The 17,512-nt window shown below is 37.0% G+C and overlaps 1 protein-coding gene and 1 pseudogene across 1 annotated transcript; one reads left to right on the plus strand and one right to left on the minus strand.

Moving 5' to 3' along the window:
- On the plus strand, positions 1,006-9,714 carry LOC109848231. Its single transcript, XM_020417646.1, has 4 exons — positions 1,006-1,498; positions 6,996-7,065; positions 7,188-7,277; positions 9,438-9,714. Exons 1-3 carry the CDS (start codon positions 1,160-1,162, stop codon positions 7,238-7,240), a joined length of 462 nt encoding a protein of 153 aa, XP_020273235.1. The 5' UTR covers positions 1,006-1,159; the 3' UTR covers positions 7,241-7,277; positions 9,438-9,714.
- LOC109848230 lies at positions 9,849-12,241 on the minus strand (annotated as a pseudogene).

Consider the following 17,512-nt stretch of genomic DNA (forward strand, 5'->3'; position numbering starts at 1 on the left):
TTTGAGATCAATCTTGAACTAATTTTTTTGTCCTTCTTTGTATGGATTGTACAACTCAAACAAGAAACCCATTCGCAGCCCAAGGATGTAACAGTAGTTTCGTATTGATACGACGACAATCGAATAAGTATATGAATCACATTTGTATATAGTTATTTAATTGTTCATTTTATTGTATACTTGTTTAATCATGTTTGAGTGCTTTCATCTATAGTCTGTAATAAAAGAGTTTATTTTTATTATCAAAAAATATGAAAGGAGAAGATTCTAGCAACATGGTGCGGATATAATACTATTAATATCCTATTATTAACCTGAGTTAATCCTAGGTCTAATTCTCGTAAGAAAATTTCAAACCAATAAAATGTGATGAAGATGATGATTACAACGAGATACATAGCACTAAAGTGAAGAGTATGACAAGCCTAAAAAGGCTATGAATAAAAGAAAATAAGGAGATGAAAGATAAAAAGATTAAGATAAAATATGAGGAGTGAAAAATTATTTAAAGTATCAATATGTCTAAGATATTTAGTTACATTTCCTTTGCCAGCAAAAACTGTAAAAAAGAAGGGGAAAAAAGCAAAATTTTAAGTAGCTTACAAACTTCAATTGTTCAGTTAAGAGATTGGGTTGTTGAGTTTTTATCTTTTTGTTCAAGTTGCATTATTTGTTGAGTTTGTTAGCTTTTTTTGTTTTTAGTGAAGATTATGGTGAAAGTCATGTTGATCTTTGGTATTCTTGTGTAAATTAATAAGCTGTTTGTACTAATGCTGTGTAGTTAGCCTCTGCACCGTGTGAAGTGTGTTTCTCATAAAAAAATAACAAGATTGACGTATGCAATATTAGTTGTCTTTCAAATGTTTTATTTCATTGGGTTTCCTAGTATGCATCACGTGCAACGCACGTACTGCTTGCTAGTTTTGATGTAAATTTACATAAGAAATGCCATCTTTTAATTTTTAGTGTTAATCAAATTATTAATACTTATCAAGAACTCGGCCTCCTCTTCTCCTTCGGGTCTAACAAAGCCGCCTCTATTACGTTCTTCCTTCCAAAAAAAAAAAGACTCAAATTCTAATTCAATAATCAAAAGTTTCAAGTAACCCCCTCAAAAGTCCCAAAAATTGCTCTCTCCGCACCTCTCCCCTTCCCTTTTATGGGCAAACGCCTGCCCTCCACTGCCAAGATCGAAGCCTACGCCCGCCTCGCCTCTGAACGAATCAAACCTTCAAAGCTCCCCAAACCCCAATCTAAAACCCTAGAAATCGATCGAACCAAGCAGAGGTCGAGTTCGATCCCAAAACCGCCGGCTAGATCGATGGAAGACGACGAGCGTCGAGATGCGCGCGTGCCGCTCGGCGATGTGGTGTCTGAGTGCGTGAGGAGGTGGTTCCAGGATACGTTGAAGGAGGCGAGGAATGGCGATCAGTCGATGCAGGTTTTGGTGGGCCAGATGTATCAGAGTGGGTATGGCGTTGCCAAAAATGAGCAAAAGGTGACATCTTTTATTATGGGTTTATGATTAATTTGAGAATTGCGAAGTTTAATTCTTGAAAGGTGAGAACTTTATGTGATGGTACGAGAGTAGATTGATAGTATGGTGGGTCTTGCAAGGTTCATGCTGATTAGGGTTAGTGATTGATGCTATTAGTGATGTTGCTATATTTGTTATGGCAGTCTCGTGGATATACGTAGGATAACAAATAAACTAGAGAGAATCGATTGAGCTGGTTCGCTAGTGTACAGGGGAGGCCAAAAATTGCACAAATTAGGAGAAGTGATAAAGGTTATAGTTAATTGGACAAAGATGATTAGAGGTACGCCTAATAGAACTTGACCTGAAGATATGATTATAGTTAGTGGAGAAAATGGCTCATGTGGAACTGAGTGAAAGAAAAGAATTAACGTAGCCAACCCGATAAAGGCTTTGTTGCTGTCATAGTTTATGATGATGGTGGTGGTGTTATATTTTTTAGATTATTGTGCATCGATTTATGGCAAAAAGACTTGAAGTTTAGATAGGACCCTTTAATTGGCGTGCACCTAGATAAATTTACCTGTTTATTAGTCCAAGTTGCCGATGAAGTTAGAAGCACACAAGGATAAGGAATTGGAGCAAGTTAAGTGGAGGAATGTAGGTTGTAAAGAAAAATGATGGGTTGCTCTCTGAGTTTGCTTAAAGATGAAAAAAAGGAAAAAAGAGATAGAGAGGATAACAGTAAGAAGTATATAAGACCCTTTTTGTTCAACACAATATAAGGTATATAAGGCCCATTCTTCATCATTCATTTTTTTAATTGATTTTCCATTTTATTAACTTTCATATAAGATATTAGTATTATTTGATAGAGACAAAACAAGATCTCGATATTCCATGTCGAATTTAGTTATTCTTTGACTCGTTTAAAACTCCAAAAATCAAAATTCAATTCTTGGGATTAATTCATATGGGACCGCTTAATTAACTAACCCACAATAGACATCTGTCTAATACCTACAGAGTAGACTTATGCATCATAGTAAATTAATAACCTACGAATTATTTCAAGTACGTCTAACATGAAGAGAATGTTCCACACTGCATTAATTGCAAACCAGAATCCATATTGAATGCTATAATAGTTAGTGGTGTGACTATGTGATTGAGCTAGATAGGAACAGGTGATTCCATGACAAAAAAGAGCAGCATGGTCAGGCTTTACTGGACAAAAAACCTTGAAATAGCTCATGGTGAGTCTTTGATCCTCTGACCTATCTCAGGCTACACTATGCATACACTTCAAACATATTTCGGTGTAAGAATCTAAGATAATGAATTGAAAATTTTAAGCAAAAGGATTGTTCCAAGGAAATTTTGGATGTTTGAATGTGTCAAGGTTTTGTATCCTGTGCTCTATCGGAAACAAACATAGAAGATTAAAATGTAAGAGAATGAAAATGCAGTCAATTTTCTTCTTTCCTTTTCTTTCTTTCGTCGTTTATGGTGGTTTCTAAGAAGAGGAGGGGAATGTGGAAGGAACAACTGGAAACATTCTTTTCATTTACAAATTATAGATCCCAAATATTTTATTCATGCATAGAGAGGGATGACATATTGTTTCTCTCTATGGCATGTAACCATGTACTTCTTAAATAGTTTTTTGTAAAGAAATATGAGGATTGTGGGGGAGCATGGTTATCCAAGCTTAAGCTTTATTTTTTCTCCCTTCAAATTATTATCCTTCTTTAAAACATAGAGGGATTGTGAAAGAATATTTTAGTATCATTTGTTGTCAAGATAGTGAGATTGAGGATAATGTGGTTCGTTGAACGAATCAAGGTAATCCTATGGCGGAGTGCTTCTGGAGTTTTATGTCACTGTAGAATACCTGCGATCACATGGAAAATTCTATAAAATTATTATAAAATTAGTGATATTTTATGAATCAGAATGTTAGACAAAAAAAAACAATATGTGTAAAAAATGAGTGTAGTAGAAATGAGAATATTACAATGATCTTGTGGATAGACACTAAAAGTAAGATAAGTAATTGGTTTATTCATAGGAGAATAGAGGTAACTTTTGTCACGTATAAAATGAATCAATTCAGATGATTTGGTTGAGTACAATGTAGGCCGCTAGAAGCAACTGTTAGGAGAAGCGATAAGATTCTAGCTAATGGGTTAAGGACTATAGATAGACCTAAATAACTCTAGTTAGAAACAGTTAGAAACAGTTACGAATGATATCATAATATATAACTTAATGGAGAGTTACAAAAATGAATAAAAGATTAGGATTCATGTAGCCAACTCCAAAAGTGTAGGATTCATGTAACTGACTTCAAAAGCTTTGTTGCTGTTGCGGTTGTGTCTAATAAGTTAGATAGGATAGTAGAGAAGAGAGATAATTTGGTGAATCTCACACAGTCACACTCTCCCAAACATATAGTACATATTTATATACATTTCAAATGAATCAATGACAATCAATTACAAATCTATACAAGGTAACTACATTTTCTTGTTTTGTAGTATAGTTTCTTGCTCTTTAATTTTTCATTAATAGGTTTTTTTGCTCTCCAATTTTTCCTCACTAGTCACTAGGTTGTTTCTTGTTGTTAGATCTTTTCTCAATAATTTGATTGTCATAATCTTTAGGAGATTCTTGTGAATCTAAAATTGATTGAGATGTATCTCTTATACGCTCCCTCTATCTCAATGTTGGTTGGATGATGTTGCGCTTGTCACACAACTCTGTGAAACGTTGTTGAGGTGAAGGTTTGGTAAAGTGCGTCAGCACGCTAATAACGAGTGGAAATATTGAAAATATAGAAAACAATAAGTTGCTTGGACGCCGCACGCTTACAAACAAAATGAAAGTCGAGCTTAATGTGTTCTGTGCGAGCATGAAACACTTGATTGGCAGTGAAATATGTCACGCTAATATTGTCACACTATAACACCGTTGTTGTTGAGGGAATACCCACTTCTTTTAGTAGAGATGTTCATTTAGTAGAGCCTAAAGCCAAATAAGCTCTGTGGTAGCATTAGCAACAACCTCGTACTCTGCCTCACTACTAGAGCATGCAATAGTGGCTTGCTTCATAAAACTCTTAAGAGATGAGACTGCGCGTGAAAGATCGCAAACCCACTAGTAGAGCAACAATCTTGGCTACTTGTAGCCCGGTCAGTGTCACTAAAGGCATGAAGATTCCTCGGTGAGTCGCGATACAATTGTAGACCTTGGATAGGTGTCCTTGAAGATAATGTAGGATGCATGTTTGACAAAGAACCAATGATGCTCTATTGGAGTGCATATGCTGGCACACAACTTATAGCAAAAGAAGATATATGGCTGAGTGATCATTACGTATTGTAGGGCACCAATAATACTTTGATATAGAGTTAGAGAAGCAAGAGGTGAGGAGGAATTAGTTTCGTCAAATGTAGTAGTTGTCATCGTTGCGGACGTGTTTTGGTCATCTTGGATAATGAAGGATGTTCGCGATGTACTTAGACTGTCGAAATATTTGCCCGATGCTTTGACTTGAAAATCCATTTACAACCCACTATGTTCAGATGAGGCTGTCAAGGAACTAATGACCAAGTACTATTGCATAGATAAGCATCAAACTCGAGTGCTATGACAGCACGCCAAGTCGGATCCTTAGGTGCTTGTTTGAAGCATGTGGGCTCATGGAGAACTGTCACAAGAAGAGTTGTAGGCAAGCAGTGAGTGCTAGTACACTATTGAGAGAGCTCAAGTATTGACTCAACAATTGCATAGGTATCAGTCAGTAACCGAGCGTGGATTAATGGAGAGGAGGCCGGAGAAGTAGCATTCGAGGCTGAGTCCGATGCCGTGTTACTAGGGCCTGAAGGTGTAGCCGGGGTTGCCGAAGTGCTGTCACTAGTAGGTGTAGTAAGAATGTGAGATAACGACAGCGACGAACTTGGGAATGTAGAATTTGTTGTAGAGGACATTGGGGAAGCTAGTGAGGTAGTTCTTATTAGTACAGCAGCTGATTGAATGGAAGAGACCCACAGGTGATAGACCGTTGTCACCAGGTGCAGTAGATAAGCTTGGTTCAGGAACAAGTATCCCGATGTCTGGAAGAGGTGCACTAGAGAATAGCTGTAGGTGCAAACCCCGAAGTTGCAAATGCAAAACAAATCATCAAAAATAACATAGCGAGAGACATGCATACGTCCGAATGGCACATGTAGACAACAGTAACCGTTGTAACTAGTACTGTAACTTTGAGCACAAAGCGTTCAGAACATGAATCAAGTTTATGTTAAGAGTAGGGATGCAACCATAGATAGCATGCACCTTCAAAGACACTTATAAAGGTGTAATCAGGTGTAAGATTGAATAATTTATGAAGTGGGGTATCATTTTTCAGTGGTAGTGTTGGAAGATGATTTATTAAGAAGATGACTATTAGAGCCGCCTCATCCCAATAATGTGATGGTACAGACGTATGTGTGAGAAGAGCAAGGATTGTTTTAACAATGTGATGATGTTTTCTTTCTATTGCTCCGTTTTGTTCCGGAGTGTATGGACATGAGACACGATGAAGAATTCCTTCAAAATCAAGATGGCGATGAAGAGGCTGATAACACACCCAATCCGAGTGAAACATTTGAATTTTTCTATTAAAGTAACGTTCTATATGTCTTTGAAGCAACAAAATGTCAAAAGGTCAGACTTATTGCGTCATTTCGCTGCCAATCCAGTGTTTCATCTCACAAAACACACTGAGATTAACTTTCATTTTGTTCGTGAGTGTGTGGCTTCCAAGCAACATGTTGTCTCCTATATTTCCACCCGTGATCAGCGTGCTGACGCACTTACCAAAGCCTTACCTCGAAAACATTCCATAGAGTTGCGTAGCAAGTTTAATGTTGTCTAACCGGCATTGAGCTTGAGGGGGCGTATTAGAGATACATTTCAGTCAATCTTTGATTCATAAGTATCTACCAAAAATTATCACAATCAAATTATTGAGGAAAGATTGGACAACAAGAAACAGCCTAGTGAGAAAAGAGTGGAGAGTAAGAAACAACCTATTGATGAAATATTGGAGTGTAAGAAACTAGATTGTACAACAAGAAAAGATAGTTACTTTATATAGATTTTGTAATTGATTCATTGCAATGTATATAAATATGTTGTTTTTTGCTCAATAGGTTGTTTCCTGCTCTCCAATCTATTATCACTAGGTTTTTTCTTGTTGTTCAATCTTTCCTTAATAATTTGATTGCCATAAATTTTGGGAGATTCTTGTGAATCTGAGATTGATTGAGATGTATCTCTAATAGTATCTATATCAAAAGAATCTCTTATATATATGGTATTAAAACACTTTAAATTGTCTTTATGACGTATCTGTTATGGTTTTTCCCCTCCTTTTACTATGGTTTCTTCTTTTGCTCTTTAGTGGCTGCAATTTCCTCCAATTAATTTTTGGTTATTTTGAGCTAAGGAGTTTATTTTTGACATTCAGGCGAAGGCTTGGATTAGCAAAGCATCAAAATATAGACCCTCAGCATGGAAAGTCAGTGAAAAGCGTCCAGGTTAGATTTCTGCCTCCATCCACCCTCTCTCCTCCTTAGTTGAATCACAAATTTGTTACTAGTAAATAGAACAGAACAAGGTACCTCTGATTACTGGTGGCTAATTTACTTGTTCTCTTCAGGCTATAATGCAAGCGACTCAGACTCTGATGAAGTGAAGGATGACAAGAATTGATGGTTCAATTTTACTGGAGTTTACAAAGAACTATAGGGTAAGTTTGGTCTATGTTTTTTCCTGTTATATTACTTTTTACATATATTTAGCATCGTAACTGCAAGCAGTATGATATTCATTTCACTGCAGTGTATAAAGGACAGTAGGGTGTGTTTGGGCTATTATGCTTTCTCTTATACGTGGATGAATAATATGCAACATTTTGGTACTATTAAATGTTTTAATACATTGCTACCAAATTTATGAGTTCAATTATTTATTTGTGTGAGCTGTTGTTAAGTATGTACTGAAACGGCTTATTTAACTAGTTACCTTGTTGGTGTTCATTTGATCAATTTCTATTGGTTATTAGTCAAGGCAACAGAAAATTTTGTAGTCGTTCTGTTGGAAAATAAGATTGTTAGGTTTTTTAATAGTAATTCCTGGAAACCACCTTAAAATAGGTTCATTTCACAAAAAACCAACTTCCATTTTCAGTTTATAATTATATGTAAACCACCTTCAAAGTGGATTTTTGTTTCAATCAACCACCTCCTAGCCAAAACTTAACTAAAAACTAGAAATAACATTAAAAATACATGCTTAAAATATGTCACATGTATCCTAAGTAGACCTAAACATTAACTAAGTGAGTCATGTGTCTTGAATGTGAGTTTTAAGGGTATTTTTGGATTTAAGTGAAAACTTTGATTGGGAGATGGTTGATTAGAACAAAAACCCACTTTAAAGATAGTTTACGTATAAATTGAAAATGAAAGGTGGTTTTTGTTAAGTGACCCTATTTTAAGGTGGTTTCCAGGGGGAAAAACCATAGTAGTATCAGAGAATGTGAAGTTAAAGGAGCACTCTACTTAAGAGTTACCGCCCCAACAATGAGGAAATGAGTATTTTCATCAATTTTTATGTTGCACTGTGATTGTGTTTGATCATTTCTTATATCTCATTGCTTCTCGGTTTTCCGTTATATTCTAGCCCTTCTATTATGGTTATGGATAGATAAATCATGCACTAGATATTAATGAATTGCTCTGTGCTTGATTATTTATTTATTTATTTATTTGTTCACGTATTTATTTATTATTAATTATATTATATTTTTTGAAACATGTGACATTTCTGATTTCATTTGTCACTTTATCATTTTTCTCACATTTTGATTATGGATGATCAATTAATATCCTGTCTATCAATATCATAATTTTACTTCAAACTTCTTGTTGGAGCAAATGAATGGAGTGAGGCGGGGAAGTGGCATCAGCATTCTCCCAAGTTAAAAAATCCCTCTGGTATTGGAATCATGAAGAGGATCAAAACCGTCAGCATTCTCTCAACTTTCTCTGAGCAAAGAAGAAAATGGTTGCCTTGTTGATCTTGTTATGCAAATACCTTACAATTTTAACTAGACATAATTCAGTTCACTATTTGTAATACTAACACCATCATGGATGGATATCTGCTGAGCTGAGTGCAACTTTGTCCTCATCCTGATAATGAGTATCTACTCTAGTTGTTACCTATCTATATTTTGCACATTATGGGAGACCAAACTCCAAACTTCAAGCTTTAGAAGTCATGTTTTTATCCTTTTCCTGGTGATCTTGTTTATTCGTGTTTCTTCATCCTGTGATGCTTTTATCCTTTCTCCAAATTCCTAACTTCAAGCTTTAGAAGTTGTTGTCTTCCCTCTGTTATCCTTGCTATTAGTTATGTCTTTATCCTTTTCCTGTTGATCTTGTGATGCTTGCTACTTTTTCGTGTTTCTTCATCCTGTGATGCTTTTATCCTTACTCCAAACTCCTAACTTCAAGCTTTAGAAGTTTCTGTCTTCCCTCTCTGATTCTTGCTATTAGTTTAGTCATGTCTTTATCCTTTTCCTGGTGATCTTGTGATGCTTGCTACTTATTCGTGTTTCTTCATCCTGTGATACTTTTATCCTTTCTCCGAACTCCTAACTTCAAGCTTTAGAAGTTGTCTTCCCTCTGTGATTCTTGCTATTAGTTAAGAACGTTAGTCTTTGGATTCCCAAAAAAATCATCTTTTTGCATGCTTACAAAACTATTTTTACTGGTAGTCATGTGCGAACGTCCCTGTTACTGTTATTATAGTCGCCCGGTGTTATTAGTAATGATTTTGTTTAGACATGTAAATTATTTTTGTAGTTTACATTGAAATCGCTGACTTGGTTGTTTTTTTATAGGCCCTGCTTGGATTGGTGGCATGTCAATGAAATCCTCTTGTTGATGTAAAATTGCAGCATCATCTTTCCTTTTTTTCTCTTTTTCGTTCATCAGATCCAGCATATGTATCTTCTTGTACACTGAATTGCCACTTGAATATCGTCATTTGTGTTTTGTCGCTGGAACTGTATATGGCTTGTCCAGATTTTGCTGAGTGACAAATTTATCTTTGGAACTGTCAAAGTTTAATACAGAGAGCCAAACCCAAGAATTCGGAATAAAGCTTTTGTTCTTGTTTTCAAAGCTGTAATGGAAAATGCTGCTCTAATTTCCAAGTATAAGAAATATACAGATTGGTTTATGTCATTTCAATGCTTCTATGTTCTTTATGCTAAGAAACCCATGTAGCTTCCATTTTGAATAGAAGTATGTGGTACAAACGTTGCTCAGGTGGCTACATTATTAAAGCGTTGATAGAAGTTCATCTGAGTTTTTGATAAATACTGGTTAAGTGGTTTCATTACAACGATTTAAATACAACACTCTCTCCCAGGTCGGCAACATCTTTGGCCGAAGTCCCTGGTTTTTTTTTAAAGCGGGGCTTCATGTGAGTATTCTACAGGATCTCAGCTTCTTAAGCTCCATTGCGGCGATCTTTCCTCCATTCCCAGGGCTTCTCAGGGTTCGACGAAGCCCAAAGGCCCAGTCGAGCAGCACGAGCTTGATTCTCCCATTGCGAGAACTCAGGCCTCTGGTCATAAGTTGAGTAATGCCAAGCAAACCCTTTCTTCAACATCTTCTCCTGTTGTGAAAACAATCAAGAATCAGCAAATCCCGACAGTTTCAACGAGGGGTGCATATGCTTCAGAAATGTTTTGTTAACCTAAGTGCATGCCTACCAATTATCTATATCCGCCCGAAATAAAATATAAATATTAGAGGACTTGTGGAAACTCGAAAGTATACATGTCATATGTTATCAGGGGTCCTAAGTAAGTTCGCCGTGCACTTAGCAATGAATTTATTAGGTCTGAGTCATGAAATCTATTTGAAATCCACTAAAATTTAAGGTGGTCCGTCCTGTCAACATGCTTTCAGACATTCGGATCCAGATCTAGATATTTTATGTATGTCTACCTCCATATTTTTCTACTTCGACAAAGACTTCAAACGATATACCATTGTGACATGGATATTTAATAACCATAACATATCTTATCGAATATGGTTACATATATATTCACTATCTTTTCATCTTTTTTGCATCCGTAGTTTTTAAACGCTTAGCCAAATCTCTGCAACTTCTCACCTGAACAAAAGTACCATCGCAATGGACATCTCCAACGCACCGACCATAACGGTCATCACCGTAAACGTAAACCACGAGCCTTTTCCCTTGAACGAGCCTCACTAGCTCCTCCTTAGCCTCTTTTCCGTACGGCATTGCACTCTCAGGTGCGTCGATGCCCCTGTTTACTTCCTGAAGTTAGAGAGCAGCAACAAAAGCTGCGATGCAAAGCAAAATCACAACTATTTAGCTTTTAGTCGCAATACCTCAATCTTATCCTATATTTTCTAGCAAGCGTCCCCTCCCCATTTGGACCATTTATAACCCTGCATCAAAAAATCAAGCATCCTGAAAATCAGAATTAGCGCATACATCCCCACGGAAATCACGTGATGGTCAGAGTTAAGACGCGCAACCTGTAAGCCGAAGACTCTCTAGGCTCCGCGGTGTCGACGTACACGGTGATCGTATCTCCATCTGCGATCGCCTTTAGATCGACCTGTAACACAACAAACCATCGATAAACACAACAACAACAAAAAAAAAATTTACTAGTTAAAAAGGGGGGTTTGTGTCTCACAGGGAGGGTATGCAACTCATACTTGACCCCTTGAGGCTTAGACGGCGCGGTCCCTTGGATTTGTACTTCAGCGGTGTGAGGACGAGGCAGTCCGTAGAAAGCCAACAGACCCTTTATTTATTTATTGAGGAATGCGGCAAAATTCTCTTGGTGAGTATAACCGATTTGGGTCCTTCATAGTTAATGAAATCAAATTTATCGTGCTGTGTACCTACCTCTACGTCTGCCTTGTGATGCCTCTTTAATGTATGGACGACGAGCGCCGTAGCTTCTTCGGCTGTTCTTGGCGGCGGGTTTGCTTCTCTCCACGCCCCCAATAATTTCTTATACCTAATTTTTAAAATTTTAACACCCCGCAAAAAAAATAAAAAAAAAAGTTGCGGCGGCTAATTAAAATTTGAGCGTACCAATTAGCCTGAGCCTTTTTCGAGGATACAACGTGCTGACTCAGTCCTTCCGGTACCTGGATATTAATGTGATGATTTTTATTAAACGATCGATCTGGGCCTAACTAAATTTGCAGACAAGGATCATGTGTATACCTGAGCCGTGGCGTCGAAAGTGAGGAGATCTTGAGCGAGCGCCGAGACGCCGACGGTGGCCGACGTGACCCCATGATGACCGTAAGCTGCCTGGGAGTGGTCTGACGAACAATTTCCACACAAAAATCTGAGGAGAGCGTTTCCCATTAATTTGCTTATAAATTTCTCTCTTGTTTGTTTCTCCTGTTTCTCTTTCTTTCTTTCTTTCTCCCCCTTTGTAATGAGAGACGGGGAATCTTCGCTGACTTCAGGAGGAGGAGTACACGTGTCGGGTTTTGATTGATGGGTTTCGGTGTGGGATTGCAGCAGAGTTGGGGAGCGGATCCCAAGGTTAGATGGATGGCAGAATGCGCGTACGGCTCTAAGGTTTGTGGGAGTCTGGATCCGTTTGGGATCCATGATTTCGTACTACGTTTGTTGCGCTGTCGGTGAAGTTTTGCAAAACCACCCAAAACCTTGGGACCGCTTTGTTTTCTGACTGGACCCGGGAAATTTTCAGGCGAGCACCAAAGTTTTCCAGACTGTCTCAAATAACCCCTCAAAACAGTCGAATTCCCCTCAAGAACACCATGCTGACCTTATTATATATGTACCCGGTTTTGTTCTTGTCTTGTTTTCTCTAGGTCTCATTTCCTCACCTCCTCTTTACTTTTGGGAGACTGGGGGGGAATGTAGAAGTTTAGGAGACCCTTTGGAGTATTGGGGGTTTATAGAGGAAGTTTTGAAAGTATTGCGCAAGAAACAAAGTTCATGGGGTTTTGTTGGACACCCAAAAGTTCTGGGGGTTTTATGAGATTTACCCTAGAAAATGTTTTAAAATTTTCTAGGAGACTACAGGAACATATAATTAATTGTTAAGGTAGAATTTCAGCTCTAATTGACCGGAAATTATTTGCAAACTATATGAAAAACATGAAAAGCTTAATTGTGTGTCACCAAAAATTATTTGCAAAAGATATAAAAACACGAAAAGGTTGTGTGTCACAGTGTCAGCACGTGTGCCCTGTTGTGTGTGTTGGGTTTTTTTTTGGATAAATTCGATTTATATGGGTTGGGGGGCGTCTGAATCGCGAAAACTCTTTTCAGGCTCACCCTACATTCTATGAATAGGCCCAATCGTCTGGTGCTTTCTTATTGTGGGCCGAAGCCTTTTACTCTCAGTTATTTATCTCTTACGTCAGAGGGAAGGGATCTATTTGACTTATTTTCCCTCATTTTAATTATTTATAATTTCCACACGAAGAATTGTTACTTGCACGATTGACGTCTTTGTTTTGATTCTGGAATTATTTGAAGAAAAATACTGGTCTTAACTACTTAAATGGTAATAAGTGATCGGAGACATATCTGCAGAAATAGTTGAACAAAAATTAATCAAACTCAAAGAATCAGGATTAATGCCTCAGGTACCCTAAATAGGGGACCGAATGTGGAGACAGGTGAGGTATCCCCCCTGGTTGCGTGATGCACTGTTCATGAACAGTGCATCACGCAACCAGGGGGGATACCTCACATGTCCCCACCTTAGGTCCTCTATTTGGGGTCCCTGTAGCAGCACCCAAAAAATCACAAGGAAGAATGATTTTAGTAATCTTTTTAAGGTGCTTTGTTTATGCTCTTATTGATGGAACACGGGGATAGTCGGCCATAGTTTCCCTCAAAAAGAAGAAGAATAATGATTTTAGTATTTTCAATAAATATATATCATATTCCGTTGTTAACTTCTTCAAGAAAAAGAAGGGGGGAAAAAAGAAAGACAAAAGAGTATCATCATAAAGATTGAAGTATTTGAACACGAAGTATCATCCTATATATATAAACTACCTAGGATGTAAGATGACCCTCTCTTAACATTCAAGACCAAGTTCAAACCAAAAAATATGATTTGAAGGAAATTTTTGTAGCGGATAAATGGATAATTAATTAGAATATTGACCATTGGGTGTAATATAGAAATAACTCCACACTTTGAGCGTAAAACGAATTTGTCCTTACTCACTTATTCATATGTTGCTACTTGCTAAGATTGAAATTTCTTTAAGAAAGAGAAAATTATTAATTAGCTAGCGACCGTAGCTGGAAATAACACTAAGAAAAATGATGCCTCGGGATATTTATGTGGGCCAGGCCAACATGACGTTCTCAACTACGCAGTTATGAGATTCATCTTCTACAAGCAATACGACCCAAAAGTCTCCTCCATGGGGGCCCATCACGTCTCCAGATAAGACGCTACGTTAGACAATCTAGAATCGTTTATAATGGCGGATGCTCACCGCAGTGGTTAATTAGCTAGCGACCGTAGCTGGAAATAACACTAAGAAAAATGATGCCTCGGGATATTTATGTGGGCCAGGCCAACATGACGTTCTCAACTACGCAGTTATGAGATTCATCTTCTACAAGCAATACGACCCAAAAGTCTCCTCCATGGGGGCCCATCACGTCTCCAGATAAGACGCTACGTTAGACAATCTAGAATCGTTTATAATGGCGGATGCTCACCGCAGTGGGTCCCGAAGCAGTAAATAAGTCGTTAACGTGTTCCTCTCCCCCTCTCTCTCTGACAACCGAGGGTGCCAAACAAGATATCGTTATCCGTGTACATATCTATATTTGTATCCATTAAAATTTGAATATAGTTACTAAAATTTAGGATAAATCACTTTAAAAAATGGGGTCATTTTAGAGGAATTAGCTCTTATTTTCAATTTATACTTAAAACTCCTTCAAAGTGAATTTATATTCTAATGAACGACCTCCTAACTAAACATTCACTAAAAAACTAAAAATAACCTTATGTTTAAAGTGTATGACTTGTATCCTAACTAGACTTAAACATTAACAAAGTAAGTCACTTGTCTTGAATGTGAGTTTCTGAGGAGATTTTTTTTGTTTTTAGTAAAAAATTTGGCCTTGAGGTGGTTGATTAGAATAAAAACTCACTTTAAAGATGATTTAGGTATAATTGAAAATAAAAGGTGGTTCATGTAAAATACCCTATTTTACGGTGTTTCCAAGAAAAAGCCCTAAAATCTATAACTGGTAGGATATACTTATGGATATGGTTATATACTGAAATAACTGGACCAAAATCTAAAATGTTCAAATATATGTTGATTGTACACTCAAGGGCAGATCTAAAGCCTAGCTAGAGGATGCAGTTGCACCCCTAAACATTTACAAAATTGCATGCAAATTAAGTAATGTAATTTTTATATCCAGCCCCCATAAATTTTAAAAAAAACATTCAATGCCCACATGCTACCTCAAAACACTACAAATTTAATAATAATTTGAAGTAGCTAAGGGCCTGTTTGGTTCAATAGAGGCTAGGAATAGGATTGGGAATCCTATTTTATTTATGGATTCCAACCTAATACATAAAAAATTTATAAACAAGTTTTAGTTTTAAGGAATCCTATTTTTATTGCATTTTATGTTTGTTTCACCCAAAGAAAAAAAAGAAGCTTACTTTTATAGAAGCCCTCCAATTCCTAATATCATGTTTGGTGCAAAATGAATTTTTTAAGGGATCAACACTGTAGCAACGGCTAGCTCACTCATCATCACAAAATCACTGTAGCAACGGCTAGTTCCATCAACTTTAGAATTCAAAGAAAAAACACTGTAGCAATGGCTATTTCCACCATCTTCAAAATTCAAAGACATAACATTGTAGCAACAGCTAGTTCAAGGTCATAGTGGCTATAAATTCAACTTGGTGCCTCAAATTAATTCATGCATTCTCATTTCTCAGCAATTTATAAATTCCCATTGTCTGCAATTTGCATCCCACACATCAATATGATATCAGAAGAGTGCTACCAAAATTATGAAGTTTATTGCGATTGCAATCTCCGAACACCGATGAAAGTGTGCAAGAATGGTAAAAATAAGGGAAGGTGTTATTGGGGGTGTACAAAATTCCCAAATAAAAAATACAATTTTTCCGAATGGGCTGATGAAAGAGGAGACATAAGCAACCAAGGAAGCCAATATATCAAAGAAAATAGGTACGGAGATAAATATATTTTGCAATCAAAGAGGCTGAAGAAAGAATTGAGACTTGTTGAAAATCAACTACTAGCTTGGAAAATTTCAGCAATTTTATTAGCAATTTTTTTATATTATTTTAATTATTATAAACTTCATGTCATGTACTTGTACTTGCAAAAACTATTGAGGTTATAATGAAACCTGTTTTTGGAATTGAGTATAAATTCTAATTGATATTGTATGGCTCAGTAATAGATCAACTTGTCATAATTGATTACCCCACCTATAACTTACATATTTATTACAGATTGCATTATAAGGATGAATTGCCTCACCTAGACATTGTCAATTCAATGTAGGCTACAATCTCATCACCTTTTGCCTCATCTGAATATAATAAACAATGTAAGTTAGATTGCATTCTCAGTAAACGCTAATCATCATCATTACCAAATATCAACTGTAAGGAGCTACACAAGCTCAAAACAAAACAGCAACAAACCCACAGGTAAGAAAAAACAAAATAGCTCCCACATAGCAGCGGCTAGCTACACAAGCTCAAAAACAAAACAACAACAAACCCAAAGGCAACAAAGCCACACAAGCTTCAGCGAAAATAGCAACAAACCCAAAGGCAATGAGCTACACAAGCTCCAAACAAAACAGCAACAAACCCAAGTTAAGGTGCTACACAAGCTCCTTAACTCAGCCACAAATCCAAAGTCAATGAGCTACACAAGCTCCTGTGAAAACAACAACAAACCCAAAGGCAAAGAGCTACACAAGGTCAAAACAGTTTCCTCATATAACCCAAAGGCAATGAGCTACACAAGCTCAGAACAAAACAGCAACAAACCCTGATGTATTAAGGAGCTACACAAGCTCCAAACAAAACAGCAACAAACCCAAAAGCAATGAGCTACACAAGCTCCAAACAAAACAGCAGCAAACCCAATTCATAGGAGCTACACAAGCTCAGAACAAAACAGCAACAAACCCAAACAATTGGAGCTACACAAGCTCTAAATAACAACCACAAACCCAAAGAGCAAGGAGCTACACAAGCTCCAAATAACAGCCAATAACCCACAGCAACCACGTGTGACTTTGGAGCAATAAACCCAAAGTCATAGCCAGCAGGAGGTCTACTGCTTAGCCATATTAATAATAAAGAAATATAAAACAATATGGGATATGCATGCATTTATCAAGGAATATATGAAACGACGATATTTCTCAAACAACATAACAAAAGAGCAACCGATAAAAATAGTAATGTTTTGGTACAAGCAAAGAAACATTAAACAATATCGATGAGAACAGTATTTTAAAATTTACCAAGTTATTACATAGCCATAGAACAAATAACACACTAAGTTAAACCACTCTCCATTGTGTTACCACCATTATACTTTGCACAATAATCCACCCACATTGCCCAAGCAATTTGATCTCACATCTCCTTCCATTCATTTCTTACATCTTGGTCCTCTCTTTGTGTCCTACTTTGAGTATAATCTACCATATTTGAATCGTCTTCATTTGTTTCTTCCCCAGTATCTTCATCAATTTCAACATTTTCATTTAAAATATCATCATCCGGATCCTCTAAGGTAATAAAATTATGCAACACAGTACACGCTAGTACAATGTCCACTTGAGTGGGAAATGGATAATTCGGCTTCG

The sequence above is a fragment of the Asparagus officinalis genome, chromosome 7, assembly GCF_001876935.1.
Source record: "Asparagus officinalis chromosome 7, Aspof.V1, whole genome shotgun sequence".
Taxonomy (NCBI): domain Eukaryota; kingdom Viridiplantae; phylum Streptophyta; class Magnoliopsida; order Asparagales; family Asparagaceae; genus Asparagus; species Asparagus officinalis.